At 44.5% G+C, this 19,616-nt stretch overlaps 1 protein-coding gene across 1 annotated transcript in view; it reads right to left on the bottom strand.

The window, feature by feature from the left end:
- Gpc4 (glypican 4) overlaps positions 1-18,991 on the bottom strand; it is a 110,448-nt gene extending 91,457 nt beyond the window's left edge. Inside the window, exon 1 of the mRNA XM_004860080.4 lies at positions 18,273-18,991. Within this exon, the coding sequence (XP_004860137.1) occupies positions 18,273-18,432 (160 nt within the window). The 5' untranslated portion in view covers positions 18,433-18,991. The remainder of the gene's footprint in view (positions 1-18,272) is intronic.
- Positions 18,992-19,616: the final 625 nt, after the last annotated feature.

Genomic DNA, 19,616 nt, shown 5'->3' with positions numbered 1-19,616 from the left:
ATGGAAGATACCAACAACCAAAGGTTAAAAGAGGTGGTAAATTGTATTCATCTGCAGTAAAGTGAAGCATTAGCTCACCCAGTAGGCAGTCAGCAGAGAGCGTCATTGGCAGTGGTGGTATAAACTAAGGAAAACACAGATAATGCAAAGCAAACTGCTGGGAGAGACCCCTAAACACCAATGTCTCTGGGACCACCCTGGCCTGGACTCTGCAGCTTATCCACTGCTATAGATAAGACCACCAAACTTTTGAACGATTACCACTCTTGCTCATTATAGGAACTTAATCTCCACAGGTGCATCTTGTATGTCCTAATCCATTTCCGCAGGGAATGCCCTGGCCTACAAGGAAAAGATCCAGAAATGATCCTAAAAAGGGTACAGCTGTCTTCCAACCACAGGCCTTACGGACAAACTCCTCTCTTGTAAGGTCCCAGGTAAGGAAGTGGAGAGCAGGAAAAAAGATCATCACTCCCTGTTTGTCAGACAGAAAAGCAAAGAAATAGCTAACCTATTTGCTCTCCTTCCACTTATCAGCCCCTCCTCCTTTACCCCACCCTCGAGCACCTCTTTCACCAGCCACCTGTCAAAATAAAGCAAGTCTCCGATCTTTCAAAAACTGACACTGGAAAGAGGCCATTGGACGATTTTTTTCCAGGACCTGTTGAAAGATAAAAGATGAGGCACACAATTTAAAAGGCGAGACTGTACCCTCCCGATCACAAAGCTCAAAGCAAACAAACCCTGGAAGCCAATGACACAGGAAACGCCCTTTGACCAAAGACAGACACTGGGCAGAACAGTTATTTTCAATAAAGAATAGGAAGCTGAATTAAACCATTTCACAACTAACAGTCATAGAATCATTTCATTGTCAAAAAATGGAAGAGGAGGGGGAAGGGAAAGTTATGATGAGCCTCTCCTTTAAGAAACAATGGCAGTGCTTTCTAGGAAATTCTGTTCAGATGACAAATGCTTTAGGAAGGGTTTTGTTTGGGTTTTCTCCTGTTTTGTTTTTACAAGTGAGACACAGACATGTGGGAAACCATCCACCAATCAAAGGACAGAAGAATCACAAGAACAGGCCCCGCCCATTCAAACAACTCACTGTACTGGCCTGTGGGTTTTATATTCCCCCCCTGCCCCCGACCCAATGCTTGTTTGGCTGTTTCTGGGAACACAGCTTCATTAGGTTTTTAGAAACCAAAGTAGATACAGGTTCCCAGCAACAGCTCAAAGAGGGTAAATGTGGGAAATACTGGGGAAAAAACCAAAAATACCTGAACTCTTTGAGCTAACTCCCTGGGTTAAACTTCAAATTTCCTTCCCATCACCTTCCTGGCACACCTGTAAGAGAAGCCCTTTGTGTATGCCTAGACTAGGCTTTAGGCACAAGGGACGCTTCCTCCTTTGACACTTTCTGAAAGTAAAAAAAAAGAAGTTCATAACAAAATCGATCTTAAGGAACTCATTCAATAGAAGCCTAATATATAAAAATGAAGATGCCTATTGCTGTGTTCTGATATAAAACCAAACTCAGGGCTGGGAATACAGTTCAGTGGTAGAGCACAGAGTGCTTGCCTAGCATGAATAAGCCCTAGATTGCATGCTCAGTGTCCACACACACACACTCTCTCTCTCTCTCAAGAAATAACCTAACCATCTATATATGGTTCATATAATAGACTATGGACTTAAGGGAATATTATTCAGCCATTTGAAATTTTTGCATAGAATGACAGGAGCATTTTATAATTTTATGTTTAAAAGAGCAGCTATATCAAGTCATGCACACAGCAATTTAAACCAAATGCATGTGAATAGGATCAGACTATGATATGCAAAGGACAAAGAAGTGACACTCTACTATTGTTGTATCTCATCTCTTCACCTGGAAAGCATTCGACCCGTTACCATAAACCATACTTGCTGGAGGCCAAATGACACTGTTACAAGTCCTGAGAGCAGAATTATTCATCAGGGCAGAGAGGAAAAAAGGGCTGGAGAAGATGCTACCTGGGTCCTCCAAATCATTTCACTCCTAAGATCGCAAGGCAAAGAATGGAGATGTAGCTCACTGCCACAGTGCTCGCCTAGCATTCATGAGGTCCTGGGTTCCATCTCCAACACTGCAAAAGTTTATTTTTTTAAGACAAAAAGAAAGATCTCAAGTGGTTTCAGCACACAGTTCTCACTTTCCCAGTTTCTTGTATTGCACGTGGCAGTATTTGCAGTTATTATAGTGTTGGTAGCTACTTACAAGATGGACTCACACAAAGGACACATTCACCACTAAAGATATTAAGAGTTTTATTGTTTAGAGCCTACAGCCCCAAGACAACACCATGGACCTAAAAGACTGACTGAATTTCTCAAAATTTCTTTCTTTGGGCTTTAAGGAAGATCAGTGGAAGAAATGGTCACATAAAATCACATTGAGAATTATCCTGTTTAATGTCTTTTATGAAAGAACCTACCATAATAGATTCTTTCTAGATCTAGCAACACCAAGAAAATATCTTGCCTGAAGTAGTGTTAGGTTTCTTTCTTCTTTTGTACCGGGGCTTGAACTCGGGACCTTGTGCTTTCGAGGCAGGCATCGGCACCACTGAGCTAAATCTCTGGTCCTGTTATGTTTCTTTTTATCAGATAAGGGGAAAAATGCATAATCAGTTGGGTGTCCTGCTTTACTTCAGCTATCTTGAAGCCAACAGCTCAATCACTGTAATAGCCTTGGTTTTAAATTTTTTTGTTCCATTTAATATTTACTCCAAAGCGAGCGTGGTAGCACATGCCTGTAATCCCAGCATTTGAGAGGAGGATCACCTCAAGTTCGAGGCCAGCCTGGGAAATGTAGTGGGTTCAAGGCCAGCCTGAACTACATAGCGAGACCGTGTCTCAAAAAAACATTTACTTGGGCCAGGGATTTAGCTCAGTGGTTCTGGCACCTGCCTCGCAAGCGCAAGGTCCCGAGTTCGATCCCCGGTACCAAAAACAAAAACAAAACAAAACATTTACTCCATTCTCCCTCTTTATTTTTTCTGTACATTACATGGGTTAACCCACATAATGTGTTCAAAATAGGTCTAGAGTAAGTGCTCAGGAAATACTATTATTAAATAACTGCTATAAAAATAATAACAATTATCACTGTAGGAATACAACTGAATATGGATAGAATACGTAGGTAGGATTTATAATTAAATTTTTTAGTTTTGGAAGAAAATGATACCATTTTAAGTTGCAAGCCCTGCCAGATTTTTTAAAAATTAAAGACATATGGTTCAAGAATCAGTTACCAGTTCCTTTTAAAACTGCACCCCTGATATTTGAGAGACTAACAGATTTCCATTTGTAAAGCAATTAGAGGGCTGATGAAATCATGTTAGTCTCTTCTTGTTCTTTTTTCAAATGGGAAAAATGATCAATATTGACTGATTAAAAGAAAACAAATATTAGGAACGGAAAAGAAAAAAATATGAGATGAGAAGGCCCAGGTCAAGGTTATAACCAAATTGTTTATAAAGGAATATGAGCTCAAAGTCAACGGCTTGGGCAGACAGAATCCAGTACAAGTCAGAGAACTAAGTTTGTGACATTTGAAGAAATCGCCAACATTTTACATTTACTAGAAGTAAAACGCCCTGTATCTTAATTAAATTAGTGATCAAAGTCTTCCTTCATTTCAAAGCATGACTATCACAATTGAAATATTTCAAGAAGAAATAGTCCGTTCAAAACTACCTGTAGGTCAGGCAAAACTTTCTTCAACAAGAGCACACACTATTACATACAATAGTATATAAAATCCAATGTTTAACATAACTCTGCTTGCACATCTAGCGACTGTCGGAAATGGCGAAAAATTCCTTTATGATCAATTAAGAAAAACACTTAAAGCTTGGGGCAATTTATATTTGGCAAAATGTAGGATCTAAATCTACATTTCTTAAATGTCACCCTGGGAACCCATAAAGCACAGGCATAACATTCAAGCATATAGCACAGACTCAAAGATGAAATTATAACTGTGCCAAATACAATCATTTCCCTTTATTCTTAGTGATCAGTTTGCATTCCTTACATTAAAAACATTCTCATTTTTTTAGCTGTTTTTCCTTTGTGCAAAATAAGAGGATACAACAGCTGCTGAGACTTCAAGAAGAAAAACAAATATCCTGTCCCAACAGTAGAGCTGCCATTAGTCTCTCAGGTTAATATGGTCAATTACAGAAATGTCTTCCATAAATTTGACTAATAGGAAGGAATATAGACTGACTTATACAGTGTTTTTAAAGAAATACATACTTACCACTTCAAATACAAAACGAACCCAGGAAGTATTGACAACTAAAACTCTAATAAAGGGCGCTATCCTTGTAATGAACACAATGGTTTCAATTCAAATTTAAACATCTCCTAATATCATATTTACACCACTCATTTGTTTAGCAAACCATTTTATCACACCCCCAACAAAGATATTAAACACGCTCTTCCCCCAGAATTTCACTGTATTTTACTTCATTCTTGAGCTTTGAAGCAACCAAGAAAAACCTCAAGACTCCAAGAAAAAAACTAAGAGGCCAGGTGTGGTGGCACACACCTGTAATCTGAGGAGTGCTCAGGAAGACTGGCCCAAGTTCCAGGGCAGGGCAGTGGCTGACAGTAATCTCTCAGCTACTCTGGAGGCTGAAACAGGAAAATTCTGGAGCTAGGGATTTAGCGCAGTGGTGCTGGCTGCCTGCCTAGCAAGCGCAAGGTTCCAAGTTCCATCCCCGGTACCAAAAAAACCCAAAAAAACCCAGGAAAATTCCAAGTTCAAGACCAGCTTGTGCAATTCAGGAATACCCTGTCTCAAAATAAAACAAAAAGCTCTGGTGATGTGGTTTGGCACTCCCTGGTTTCAATCCCCAGTATGACAAAAATAAACTAGATTAAAAAGTAAATGCAGATACAATAAATCCCTTCCCCCAAGCTTATAGCACAGTTTAAATAGGAAAGGACTTCTCTATCAGGAATTCATACAGTTTAGACCATATGTATTGTTTCCTAGCCCACAGATCTTTTGAATGATTTGAGAAACACAATACCTCTACTCTCAATCAGGCAACTTATCCTTATAGTAACAGCAAGTCTACAGTATTATAAATAGGATCTACAACAATCATATTTAAATTTGTATTTTAAACAGGGCATATGTTAATCTTCATAATGAAAGATTTTGCCCTTACGCATATAATTTACTACTATGAAGTCAAGATACTATATTAAATGTAGAGCCTGAGGATTCAGCCTTTGTCACTAAGATTTAATGCAATGACCCTTCAGGACAGGAAGGAGTCTGGATGAGCACAGGCCCCAAAATACTCCCTCATAGACCAGAAAAACCGCAAATACTAGGATCTCAAGGCAACTCCTGTACTACTAGGTAAAACTTCGAGGCAAGTGAGCTGGTGTCTGTACATACTCCAGCCTCAGAGTTTCGCATGAGGACTTGGAATTTCTGAACAATCTAACAGAGAACTGCTTTATCTACAATATTCATTTAAAGTTCTGAAAAACAGGGCTGGGGTGTAGCTCAGAGGTAAAGTGCATGCTTAGCATGTATGAGGCCCTGGGTTCAAACCCCAGCCCAGAAAACAAAAGGGAAAAAAGGAAAAACTAACATTCTGAAAAACAGTCTCTCTTGCAATGAATGGGGACTTCTGTCCTCGGAGTAGCACCCGCAGGCGGCAGGGAATGTTTCTTCACATCCTGTTATGATGGTAAGTGCTACAACACTATCACTTGAGGAACATTTGTTTACAATCCTAATCTCCCAGGCCAGCCTTTGCACTAGCCCCTCAAGGACGGGGGAGGGGGTCAGGGTCCTCCTCCAGGCAACCTGCAACACTGGGACACCATTAATAAAAACTTGTGGAAGGAAGGAATCCTGTTACTAAAGGACAGGAACATTCCATCCATATTTTGCTGACCCAGAGTTTTACTGTAACAAGCATTACTGGGTCAGAGGGCATCATTTTGAGGCACTCATTTTGCAAATGACCAGTATTTCTATGGTCTTTATGAGAATGAAGCGGACACTGCCCCTTTCACAAAAAGCTGACAATAGGAGACAATCATACAAAGGGACCTAAGAGTTAACTCGGCATTTTCTGGTGGCCACGTAAGCCCAATCTCTACAGCAACAGCCAGAATATATGACCAGAAAAAGTGCTCCTTGTAAGCCTTAGTTACAGACTCGTCTTCGCTGCCCTGCTCCCACAAAAACAGTACTCCAGATTTGCCTCAGGATCCACTGCCAGAAATGTGAACTCTGGCCATTCATATGGGGTAGGGGGCTTGTGATACTATAACCAGCACAATTCCCACCATTCCTGGGAAATAAGAAGAGCCTCATGGGCCTGAAGGTTCCAGAAAACAGTGCTTTGCCCTGGCCCCCCTTTCTCCCACCTCACACCCAATTCTAAGGGCTTCTCCCTGTCAGCAGTTATCCCAACTGTCACTAAACACTGATGCGCAGAATAACTGAGTCAGTATCTGTCTCACCACTACTCTTTGAGCTGTGGGTGAGGCAGAGAATGAGTCTTCTCGTTCCACTGCTTTACCTCAGTGTGGCCAATGAATAGGCACTCAATATTTAGTGAATGAATCTTCAGCCTAGGCACCCCCTTCTACAGATCATTCTCTTAAGTCCTAAAGAATCAACTATGCCTTCTGCAAGCTTTTTCCAAAGAGCACCTTATTTGCAAAGACTACTTTTTCATGCACTCAACAAATATTTTTCAGTGCTAGGCAATGTGCTAGACATTAAGTATAGGGCAGTGAATAAAAAAGGAAAAGTCCGTACCCTAAGGCTGGTTTGGTGGTTAAGTGCAAAGAAAGCAGAGAGGGAAAGGGGCAAAATGTGTGTTGGGGGTGGGGGTCCTGTTTTAAATAGAGATCAAGAAAGGCTTCTCTATTAAAGCGACAGGTAATCAAACCCTGAAACTCGTGAGGGAGCCAGCAGCAGGGTATCTGAGGCACTGAGAATAAGAACTGTAAAAGCTGGGGGTGTGTAGCTCAATGGTAGCATTCATGAGGACCTGGGCTTAATCCCCAGCACTACAAAAAGAAGTCCACCCTCACTATGCCCAGTGTGCTGAGGGAAAAAAAGACAACATAGCTAGATCTGGGAGGGGATGGCAACAGAAAAGAGGGAGCTCAACTTTTCACTTGGGGTAGCATGGTGAGCCACTGCAGCCTTCTGAACAGAGCAGTGATAGGATCTGACTTAGGTTTCTAGGCCATGATGGCACTGGCTGCTGTACTGAGAGCACAAGGAGGAGAGCCAGAGAGCCAGACCAGGGAGATTGGCTGGGGGACAACTGAAATGAGCCAAGCAAGAGGTGACAGGCCCTGGGATCAGGATGATAGCTGAGATGGTAAAAAGAGGACAGACTCTGGATACATCTTGAAAGCATGGACCAAAGGTGGAGATTGAAAGACGGTCTGAGCCAAAACATATCTTATCCAGTCATTTAAGTCTTTGTTCAGATTGCAAGAAAACTGATTCAGTCCCTTATTTTGGAAGGTTGCTATTTCTTCCTTTGCCCACAAATCTGAAGGAAACAAGGATGTTATCTACGATTGCCACACTGCTTAATGATCAACTGACCTCCCACCAGAAAAGCTTCCCAGAATGCATCCAGGCCCATCAGACCTTTAGGGGCAGAAAAAAAGAGTTCATTCCAAACTAGGGGTAAACAACAAGGCAGAACATTAACCAACCAGCCAGCTGGGGGCATTTAGTTCAAATTCAGATTAAAGTGAACTCATTTCACTCTTCTCTTCCAAAAAAAAAATTCCTCAAACACACGGAACTAATCCTCAACATTGCCTCTTGGCATCCTGGTGAGGGACTGATGCTTAAGGACTATTTTTAAAGGTACACTGGTGGAAAGTTGAGTTGTTTTGCTTTAAAAAAAAAAAAAAAGCACGGGAAAATATTCTATAATTAAGGCAATTTTGACAGCAGTAGATAATAATTTGACTATAAATTGTAAAGAATGTAATGATTGCTTATTCTGGCAACAAAAAAACAGGACTTTCTGTGAAGTGACTGCCAAGAAAAATGATACTCCCACTCAGACTGGACCATTGCAAGTAGTAACTGCTAACCACATGCTTCACTCTGTAGTTTGCAAAGACACAGCACTGTTTTCATCTCTAACCAAACACCAGACTGAAAACTCAATGGAGACAAATATGTAGTAGAATACAAACAATAACTGAAAGAAAAAAAAAAACTATCCCAGAGCTTCATGCTTGCTGGGATGCTGACATTGAAGGGTTTGGTGACGGAAAGCTGTGTAGTCCAAAAGAAACCACTTCCAGCCGGCTCCCGTAGACAGAAGCTGAACATTTCAGAACACAGCCAGGCTTGAAGAGGCTTGCAAAAGACAAACAGACAAAGTGGCTGTGAGAGATGCAAAGAAGGGTCAGGAAAAAGGAGAGACCAGGGCCTGACCCAAGACCCAAGACCCAAGACCCAAGAGCCAAAACCCAAGACGGGAGCCAAGGAAGCTGAGATTCTAAAAGCGCCTCTGCAGGCACAGCGGAGTTTCTGCTTATGTCTGAAACAATGTGAGACGTCTAGGAGAGTTAAAACAAACCACATGAAACCCTGAGCTCCCATTCCCAAATGAGCCATGGAGCAGCATCATATTCTAGGTTAAGGAGAACAAAAAGAGACTTTCCTTTTCCCTTTTATATTTAGGCATCTAGGTCGAGTTGTATTTAAAATTTAAAATAAATAGCTTAAACTAATTAAATTAAAAATGTATTGTCTTAGTCTGGACTGCTGTAAGAAAATACTACAGACTGGGTGGCTTACTAATAACAGAAACGGATTTCTCATGTTCTGGAAGCTGGGAACTCCAAGATTAAGGTGGCAGCAGATTCAGTGTTTGGTGAGGGCCCATTTCCTAGTTCCCAAGTCCTTGTCTTTTCACTGTAATTTCACCTGGTGGAAGGGGCAAGGGATCCCTCTGGGACTTTTTTTTTTGGCAGTACTGCAGATCAAACTCAGGGGCCCCCAGTCCTATTTATTTTGACATGGTCTAGCTGAGTTGCCCAGGCTGGACTCAAACTCACAATCTTCCTACCTCAGCTCCTGAGGAGCTGGTATTACAGGGGGCGCAGCCATGCCCAGCTCTTGGACCTCTTTTGTAAGGGTGTCAAGCCCACTCCTAAGGGCTCCCCTCCCAATACCACTGGCACCTTATTTCAACACATAAACTTGGAGGGATACTAATTTTCAGACTACTGCAGGGATGAATAGAAATATCTATTTGTAGAATGAATACAAAAGACAACAATCATTCTTGAACTTGGTTTTGAACCACGAAAGACCTGTCACCTGCCTTGCAGTGTGACAGGAATTAGGCATACATGGTCTCTTGGAGCAGATAGGAACAGGGGAAAGGGGCTTCTTAAAGGCTCAGATACCAACATGGTCAGAGACTAGCCTTAACTTCTAATGTTTCTTTTATGATTACACATTTACTTAGTTTGGTAAATGTTTAAAAAGTAAACCCATATGCAAATATTTAAACATGTCACCCCTAACTAAGAACCAAACCAACCCTCTCTTGCCTTTTGTGGCTTCAGGTTAGAATGTCAATTTCCCAAGCTGAGCACAGCACCTCACTTAGATGTTCTAGAGGGCTTAAAAGAGGACCAAAATCATAAACCAAAAGCCCTCAAGTGAATAAGCCACTAAATTAATAACATACAGTCTTTAACCTATTTTTTGCAAGGTACTAGAGATGGAACCCAGGGCCTTGTGCACACTAGGCAAGCACTCTACCACTGAGTTACATTCTCAGCCCTTTAATATTTTTTAATAAAAAGAAAAGGTGACACTTAGAAGGAAAACATATTGATTCAACACTGTTAGAAAATTGGATGCTCTAAATAGGTAAAAGTGTAAGTCGTACTTTTTGTAGAACTGAGGATGGAACCCAGGGCTCTCTGCATGCTAGGCCAACACTCTGCAACTGAGATACAACCCTGGGTTTTCATTGTTGCTGTTACTGTTTGAGACAGGGTCTTACTAAATTGCCCAGGCTGGCCTGGAACTTGCAATCCTCCTGCCTCAGTCTGAGTAGCTGGGATTACAGGTACGTAAATACCAACTGTGCCCAGCCAACTTGCCCCCTTTGTAACAGCAGTTTTCACATTTTGGTATTTCCAGTGGATCACTTTCTAAAATATACCTTCTGAACTTTTAAATCAGAATATACCAAACATGATTTTTATTGGTGCATACATTAGTGATGAAAACTAAGATTGATTTCAGCATATTGGTACATGGATATAACATACAGTATTTTGACTATACTGCCCTGCCTTCAAGGGTTACACAGGTGCCTCTGATCATTAGCCCCCTCCTAAAAGCCCTCAACTGGCCGTGATCAGGAAGTTCTGGGTGGACTGTGTTTAGCTTCTCAACACCCCGCCCCGTCACAGTCCTCTTTCATTTCTCCCAGGTGCAAAGTCTTACCTGCCTCTGAAACTATCCCTTCCTGTGACCCCTCTGTTGCTCAACCAGCACCACCTGCTACTTCTAATCAGCCATGGAAAGGAAACCAGATAACCAAAGCACTTTATCTTCCTCTCGCCTCTAAGCCCTATCTTCCCAATTTGAATGTAAACTCAAAAGCTTGATTCCTGTTTTACACCTCTTGTAATCCCCAGCACCTAGCCTGCTGCTCTCTTTAATGACTGCTGATGATAAATTTCTAGGGCTTTTTCTCCAAGAAGGCATAGGCTTTATGACAGCTGTTTCCATCATTTAGCTTTTCCACTTACTTCCACATTCCCAGCTGTGTTCTGGATGGTTGTGCCGGGCAGAAGCCTAGGGATTTACTGTACTTCTATTTCTTGATAAGATACTTGAAGAGAATAAACACATGGCAAAGAGGACATTAAAGTAAAGGATAAAGAGATTTTTTTTTACTTTACCAATAAAGAGAGAGGGAAGAAATATCACCTAGCACACTGACACTTAATCAATAAATGACAGCAAGGCTGGATTCCTTTCTAATTCACTCCAAAATACTCTCAATGTCCTTGTCTTATGTCTCTACCCGCAGCAAAGCATCACTAGCTGCAGTTTATATCTTGATTTAAAAGTATCTTTCTCCAAGTTTAACAGATCTTCTCCTAAATCCAAGTTAGCCAAAATTAAAAGAAGCATGCATGAGGTCTAAATTGAAGCCCTCCCACCCGGGCCAACACTTTATGATGAACTTCATCAGGAAGTTCACAATTGCAGAATCTCAGAAATGGAAAGGACCTCAGATATCATCTTGGGCAGTGATTTTCAACTGTTGCAAATCATTATAACTACTGGGGAGCTTTTAAAAGACTATGGCCTAGCCCCGCCCCCAGAAGGTATGACTTTATTGGTCTGGGGTGGTACCCAGGCATTAGTATAATTTAGAAATCTACCGAAGAGGTTCTGATGTGTGGCCAGGGCTGAGAAGCACTGATCTCATCCCCCATTCTAAAACCCTTCCACTTTCAAAGAAAGAACCACCTCATCAAAGGTATCAGACAACTAATTTATCTCAGAGCTAGGCTAGAACTACTCATTCCAAGAAAGCAAGTTCTCTTCCTGCAGCCTACTTTATCTAGGGCAGTGGAGTGTGTCTGCCTCAATTATTTTTCTATCTTCAAGAACTCAATATATACTAAGATCCCTACCTATCCCAAATTAAATGTGGTTTCTAAATATTCTTTGCCTTGGAATCGCACTGCATAACTTTTTTAAAAATATGTATATATATAGTTTTCTTGTATCCACTATTTTTGGGGGGGATTTTTGGTGAAGGAGATAGACCCCAGGGTTTCATGCACCCTAAGCATGAGCTCTACTACTGAGCTACAACCACACTCTTTTATCACAAATGCTGGAAGGAATCAGGCATGGTTTCCCCTTAAAGCAGCCATATTGCTTTTCCTCTGATAGGTTGGACTCAGCCCACCCTCTTCACCACCACCACGACATGAAGCCTCTTTCAAATCCCTCACCAGGTTCACCTCCAATTCCCTTGGTTAGTACCTGCCTTACCACACCTACTTGACTTCCCTTTTTTGGCTTAAACTCTCCATTTTGTGAAAGATGTCTTTTCCCCGAAGCAGCCTCTTTTACTCTGCCAGTTAGTCATGCCGGGTTTTTTTTTTTTCTTTCCCCAAGCAGCTGGTCTTTTTGATGTCTGGCACACATTTATCTGGGCTTCCAATAAGATGTTTTTACATAGTTTCCAGGCTTCCTGGAGGTTATTGACTTTTTTTTAAACTCTTCCATTCAATTTTTTCCTAATTTCTAACATTTGTTAAGAGTTTCTTTTTCAAAAGTTGAATACCTGGCCGATGGATCTCTTTGATTTTTTTTTCTCTCCAACCAGACTGCTGAATTAAATGCACCAGAACTTAAATATAATATTTCAAATTACCTCCAGGATGGAATTGCTTCATGAATTTTCTGCACACTTTCATGTTCTCTATAGTAAGCAACAGATGTTTAACCAAGTAGAGTTGAAAATGCTGGTTACCTGTTTGTATTTTAGTATGTCTGTTTATTTATACAAAGTATGCTGATACCCTTAAGACTGTGTTCTTCTTTTGGTAAAAACAATAAATTTAAGTTTTTCCCTTTTTTCAGTGAAAAGGTAACTGATGTGTACTGAACAAGCTCTACACTCTGAATCTAAGGTGGTAAATTACTCTTCTAAATTGCTCTAATCACAACCATCTCAACTGTTTGGTAAAGTACATTTCCAAGTGTAAAGAAAGATAGAATTCTGAATCTTTCTGAAAAATTCCTACAGTACTCACTTGCTAATGAAGTACTGTCCAAGCTATACCAACATATTACAGAGATTTTCCATAAATTTGTTTCACTTCCAAGAGTTTAGACCCAGAAATTCCTGGGACATCAACAGACCATTGGATCACATTATCATGGAGGCAGTGTAATCCCTATACCATCACCAGTATCAGGACACAGAATGTGATAGAATTGTCTAGTCATCCCCTCACTTAAGTTTAACAAGGCTACAATGAGCTACCACACCTGGTACTGGTGCGCAGAGAAACACCCTAGTCACCATCTCTGCCCTTAGGTTGCTTCTAGTTGATGAAAGAAGACACACTTGTTCCTTCACACACAGCTAACTAGGCAGGGCTGTGTAAAGTCCTACATCTGGTTCAAGCAAGGAATTAGGAGGAGGAAGGCACAGAAGCCTGGGGAGTGCAGACCCTAGGCAATGAAAGGATTAATTTCAGATTCTTGAAGCCAGTGAAGATCAAAGCATCAAGGTAAGGAAATTAAGCTGACACCATCCAATGGAACAAGAAGGCAACAGACAAGAGGCAAGGAGACCAACTAAGAACTATTTAAAACAGCCTAACATCTTCCCACCTTTATCTCTCACCTCACCAACCCTTAACCCCAAGTGCCACTAGTTATCTTCCTAAAGCAACTTGACTAATGACACCACCCTCCTTAGAAACCCTCACTGGGTCCCTGTGGTGCAGGAAATACAATTTCTGTTCTTTCTACTATTAACACTATCCATCTATGTCTGGGTTTGACAGTTTGCCTGAAGATGGGTCTGGATCCTCTCTACTACAGTGTGAGGATAGTGTTCTTACAACCTTTTAACTACCTATGGTAGACAGTTGAAGGTCATTGCCTAAATGATCACTCTAAAACCTCTATGGGAGTAGAGAAAGTACTTTCTTGTCCTACCACCTATCCTACAGGGCACAGATTATACTCTGGGTCAAATAAGACCTGGGTTCCAATCCCACCTCTGCCAATCACTAGCTGTAAAACTATGAACATATTTTTTAATCCCTTTGAATCTCAGTTTCCTCATCTGTAAAATGGAGATGATGATAATTCTGACTTCATATGGCAATCATGGCCTTTAAATGAGACAACCATGCTAAGTCCTTTGTATGAGGACAGGTCCAGAGAAAGTGCTCTAAATAGGCTACTAGTTCTTCTCCTAAGACCAAAATGCACTTTTTGGTAAAAATATGCAGAAACAAGCCTCACTGCTAAGGCAGTTAATGTTATTGGGGAGCCAAAAAGACTCAGTTCCAACTGGCTCAAATTAACACTGATGTTGTTTCCTTTGTGCAGGTGACAAAAAAACTTCCTTTTTCATTCCTGTCTAGTCTCCAGGTAATCCTGAAATTGCATGCAACCCGACGTGAATCAAATAAAAAAGGAAAATAGTAATTATGCTGAATCAAACATTTTATATTTGTATGTTCTAACTAGAGATTGAGCTGCATAAGCCAGAACTTTCACTAAGCTCTTTTTAAAGCACATCCAGGAGACAGTTCCTCTAACACTTGGGACAGTTTCTAACATGACAGGCCTTGTAGCACAATGAGACCCACTCAAGTGAAACACAGAGCCCAAGTGGTTCAAATGGCATAGGAAATAATAAGCTTATGGCAAAACCTAAGGTAGCTAAAGTGAGGAAAGGGAGATACAAACCTAAAGATACATGCTGTACATCTTACACAACAATTAACTCAACATCAGAAAGGAAATACTGCAACCTTCACAAAACACATACACACTTTCTCCATAGTGTGAGTCCCAGAATCCTCTGGGGAACAGATGTGTGCATATGCAGGTGAGCACACGCCACAGGTGCACTGCTCATGAACATAAGTGGGAACAGAAAACAAAAACTCCAAAATCACAACTATGATACACAGCTCTCCTTACTGTCACTGAATGTCACAGTGAAAGGGACTTTTGGCAAGCTCAAGAACATTATTTTTTGGTACTGGGAATTGAACTCAGGGCCTCACACTTGCCAGGCAAGCTCTGTGCTGCTGAGCTACATCCCGGCCCCTCAAGAACATTTCTAACCAAGTGTCTCACTTTTAAAAGCAATTTCAGCAAAGATCAGTAATAAAATGGCGATTGCTGCATATCTTTTATTCTGTCTTTATGAAGGCAAAATGAAGATGGTTAGACTTTTGGACTTATCATTAGTATTATTTTAACTAAAGAACTAGCATTATTTAGTACTTTAGTCCCAAATCCCCCCTCAGCCTCTTTGTGTGTTATATGTGCACCGAGGATTAAACCCAGGGTCTCACACATGTTAAGTGCAAGCTTTACCACTGAGCTTCACCCCCAGCCCCTACTTTTCCTCATCTGAATCACTCACATGGTACTTATCACACCCTGTGGCATATTCCAATTTCATGTGTACATGGCTGATCTCCCTACCAGGAAAAGTCCTCGTAGCAGAGGCCCCTCCTGGTGCCTCCATGATGCTGACCACAGAATACTGCACATAGTAGGCACTTCAAAAAGATCTGGTCATTGAGAGCTGGAAGGAAAAAACTACCCTTTGTATTAAAATTCCTTTTGATCATGGCATGTGGACTACTCATCATTTGAAAAGTACAGGAGTCAAGCCAATAGACAATGCAGGACCTCAGGTAGAAGACCCGTCAGGACAATGTACTCCCTGCCACCCTTCAGAGCACATCAGATTATACTAATATGATCTAAGACTGAGACTCCTTCAGAATGTGGACTACTCCCTAAGTTTGGCCAAACCTTTAGAAGGCAAGTGCAAGGCCATCAAGAATAAAACTTTAAACGTGGACTAAGCCTGGGGCCAATGAGCTAGGCACTATATTGTTACTGCCTAGAAAATAAAATTCCTGCATGTTTTGTACTGAAAAAGCCAAAATCTCCCTCCCTAGGAAAAGTGCCTGGCAATTAATTCATTAAGACATAGGCTGAATACAAGTCACTATAACTGAGTATCCCTCCCCAAAGTGACCGAAATTATCTGAGTGTAGCCCAGAGATGAGGCTAATGTATGCATCTGGAGAGGCAGTATAAGGTATTTACTTGGGTCTGTGTTGTGACAGTGTCCTAGACTCAAATGAATGCCTCTAACACTCCACATTTTTGAGCCATTCAGTCATGCATTTTTGTTATTGTTGAAAGTGGTGCGAAATTGCACTGCATGAGCTGAAGTCCTTGGTGGTCTTCCAAGGATTCCAACTAAAAAGGCACTTCCTTTGTTCCTCAGGAGAATGCAGTCCAGTAGGTCATTCAAAAGGGGAAATAAAAGCAGCAGCCCAGGGAGGGAGATGAAGGACAAGACAAAAAGAATAAAATGTTTTGGGTGTGAGCACATTAGCTTCCATTTCCTGCGGCTGGTCACTAATAACTCCCTATCTTGGGAGGGGGGGTGTCCAGATAGACATTTACGAAAAAGTATCCCTCAGGTGTTTTCCAGGGATGGTGACAATCAAAGGGAACACCTAGCACATGGAGTCCCTAAGCAGCTTCCTTTGCCCTGAGATGCAGGCTGGAGGAAACGTCCTGCCATTTCTAGAGACTTCACAGAACAAAGTTGGAGAAACTGGGGGGTGGGAGGTAGGGGGTGGGCAGGGCAATTTCACAGCCCACTCCCTGAATGCCTCCAGTCCATCTCAAAGGCACATATTGTTTTGCATGTGATGAAAACTTGTCACTTTCCCATAAGAGTATAGCTGCATCTATCCCTTCCAAACGTGGGAATGACAACTGTAACCTTCATGTCAATCACCTCTGCACCCGGGCCCAAACTGCAGGGCACAAGGACCTGAGGTCTGACCTGTAGAGCCCCCAAGCTTTCAGTGGCTGCTGGTTCCACCACTGGCTGGCTCACTTTTTCTGGCCAGGAGGGCGGAAGAGGGAAAAGAAAGAAGGCTTTTCAGGGCTCTACAACCAATAAAATCGTGAGGCTGTGAGGACATAGTTGAGTTTCCAAAAAGCCAGGCAGCTGAAGGGCAAACAGTCTTTAATCAGTAGTATGCGAGTTATTTGATAACTGCCAAGGTGCAGTGAACGCCCGGGATACTCCAGCAATTTCTTCGATTTTATTTGGACACAGATGCTGGTTACACTCCGACAGTGTCTGACAACTTCCCTCAATTACCTTTGTAATTTATATGTAATTGATGACTGCACTTAATCTCCAAGGTTATTAATAGCCCTAACAAAAAATGACCCCCAAGTCTCCCTAAGCCTTTGGAAGCGCCTGGTTAAAATTACAGTATTTCCTTTGCTGGCTGCTGGCCCCCTGCCTGCCCCACCCCACCCGGGCGACCAGCATGGCGAGGCAAAGGCTGACTTCCATGAAAGGTTCGGAACGGAGGCTCGACTTCCTCACTCCACCGTTAGGTTATGCTGGCCACCAGCCAGCGAGATGCGAGGCTCTTTCTGAGCCCCCAGGGTGAACAGGCTACCTGCTCGGCCTCGGGCCCCAGCGCAATCCGCTGTGCAGCGCGCAACAGTTGGCCACTTCGAACCAGCGAGCGCGATCCGGAGAGGACCCGCCAGGGAACACCGCTGGCCTCGAGGCGAGGGGCGGCAAGCTCTCCGCCTCTCCAGCGCTCGGAGGAGGCGCTGCACAAATACCCGACGCACCCCCAGCGCCAAAATCCGGTGAACTTTTTCAGAGGCTAAACCGTCTTCATTTGCATAACCATCTCCAAACTGAGATTCAGGTTTCCTGTAATCAGTCCTTTCAAAGGTCTGTAATTGAATGTGCAATTAACCCTTAAAATGAGGTGAGAAGAAGCGCGCGCGGGGGGGGGGGGGTACCCCTCTGGTCCAACACCTTCCGGCAAGAGTTCCCAAAAGTCAGGTTTGGGAGGGATGAGGACTGAGGGGAGTCATTTACTTTTTAGAGGCGACTTCTAAAGCCGCTGCAGCTACTAAAACTCCTAACCCGTGTCAGCAGTGGAAGAGGCGGGGAGAAGGGTTTTAAAAGAACATCAATGAAACATCCAGTTCCACGCTGTGAGTTCCCCGGAATCTGCAGGCTCCAGGTTTCTCCCACTCCCACCCCCTCGTCAACCCCAAAACAAAGCGGGGAGCCCAGTCAGGAGTTCAACTCGGAAAAGGCCAGGGAGCCGGTGACACACATTTTCAGGGCCCGAGTACTCAGTGGCTTCCCAGGACCGCGAAGACCGCGGGGGGAGGGGGAAGCAGAGCGCGGGAGTGGCACCGGGCAAAGTGGCGGCGCCCCTGCACTTGCAGTACCCGGGAGCGGCCGGCGCTGGTTCTTTGCCCGTCGCTCCCCCTCACCTACCTGGGGCCAGGGCGAGGGAGATCGTCCTCGACCCTTTCCGCGGGTCGTCGTAACTGCGCCCCCCTCCCTGGGGTTCCTACCTACCGTTGATCTGGTGTAGCGGGGCATCATTCTTGTTGAAGCCTTTGGCCACGTAGAGACGTCGTACTTCTGAACAACTTTTCGACTTGAGCTCGGCAGCCAGCAGCATGGCGCTAACCACGGCCAGGGTGCAAAGAAGCGCGGGCAAGCCGAACCGTGCCATGGTGCGGGCCCAGGCGGACGCGCTCCCACCTTTGGGACGGGATGAGACGGGACGGGAAGCAGCGCTGAGGGAGCGGAGCGGGCGGGCTCGAGGGGCGCGGAGTCGGGGCTCGTGAGTGGGACAGCGAAGGAGCAGGAGTTGGTGGAAGAGAAGGAAGAAGAGAGGACACGGGGCGAGAAGGGGAGCTGGGCCTCGCGTCAGCCAACGGTCCCCGGTGCCAGGCGCCCGGGCCGGGCCGGAGAAGCAGGGCGTGAAGGCGGTGCGCAGCCCGAGGGAGCAGCTGCGCGGGCCGGTGACCGCAGGGCGGCGAACGGGCCGAGCCGGCCGGCCGGCCGGCCGGCGGGGCAAGGGCGCGGGGAAGGTGGCAGGCGCCGCGGGACCGCGGAGGGTGTGGACGTCGTCGGCGGGCACTGCGCGCGGCTCAGGCTGCCCGGCGTCGGTCCGCTCGCCTTTCGGCTCACTCTGCCCTCGGCCGCACGGCTGTGCCCTTCTCAGCTCTGCCGCTGATTGACTGGCCGGCTTGCGCGGCGAGGCTCCACAAACTTGGCCAAGCGGGCGGCACTAGGAGGAGGGGGCGGGCGGCGCGGGGAGCCGGAGACGGGCGGGAGCAAGGAGGGCCGGGCCGTGAGAAAACCTGGAAGCCGGCTTGGATCTGGAGCGGCCAAATCCACTTCCTAGGGGGCCGCACCGGGCGCGCGACACGCCCCGTCCGACTCCTCCCTCCTGCCGTCCTCCTCGGAGGCGGGGAGCCTGCCCACCGCCCCCCAGCCGCAGAGGCAAGGACGGTTTCTCCTGGGCTGGCGTCCCGGAGAGCTGGGCGACCTGGGACTTGCTCCTTAGCCCACGTCTGAGCCTTAGGCCTTCTTCGCAAGGCCACCTGACCGACCGACTTTCCAAAGCCACGCAGAGCTCTCCCGCCAAGATACCTGCCTCCGCGCTGCCACCCCGCCTCCGGAGACGCCCCTAACAGCCCAGCTCCTGGGCAGGGTGAGGAAGGCACCCACACTGCTCCTATTGTTTCCCGGTAGGCACCAGAGGGACTTGGGACTCCGGGCTGGCCCGAGAGCCTCACCTGGCTTCCCCTAGGCTGCTTCGTCAAACACTGCTAATGCAGTACCCACTAGTCCCAGGCCCTGGTAGGCACGCCTTCCCCATTCCACACACGGCCCTCCACCTGGAGGCAG

Source organism: Heterocephalus glaber, unplaced genomic scaffold (assembly GCF_053883595.1).
Source record: "Heterocephalus glaber isolate CG9 unplaced genomic scaffold, H.glaber_assembly_v1.0 deba00001729, whole genome shotgun sequence".
Lineage (NCBI taxonomy): Eukaryota > Metazoa > Chordata > Mammalia > Rodentia > Bathyergidae > Heterocephalus > Heterocephalus glaber.
This window is presented reverse-complemented; position numbering and strand designations above follow the sequence as displayed.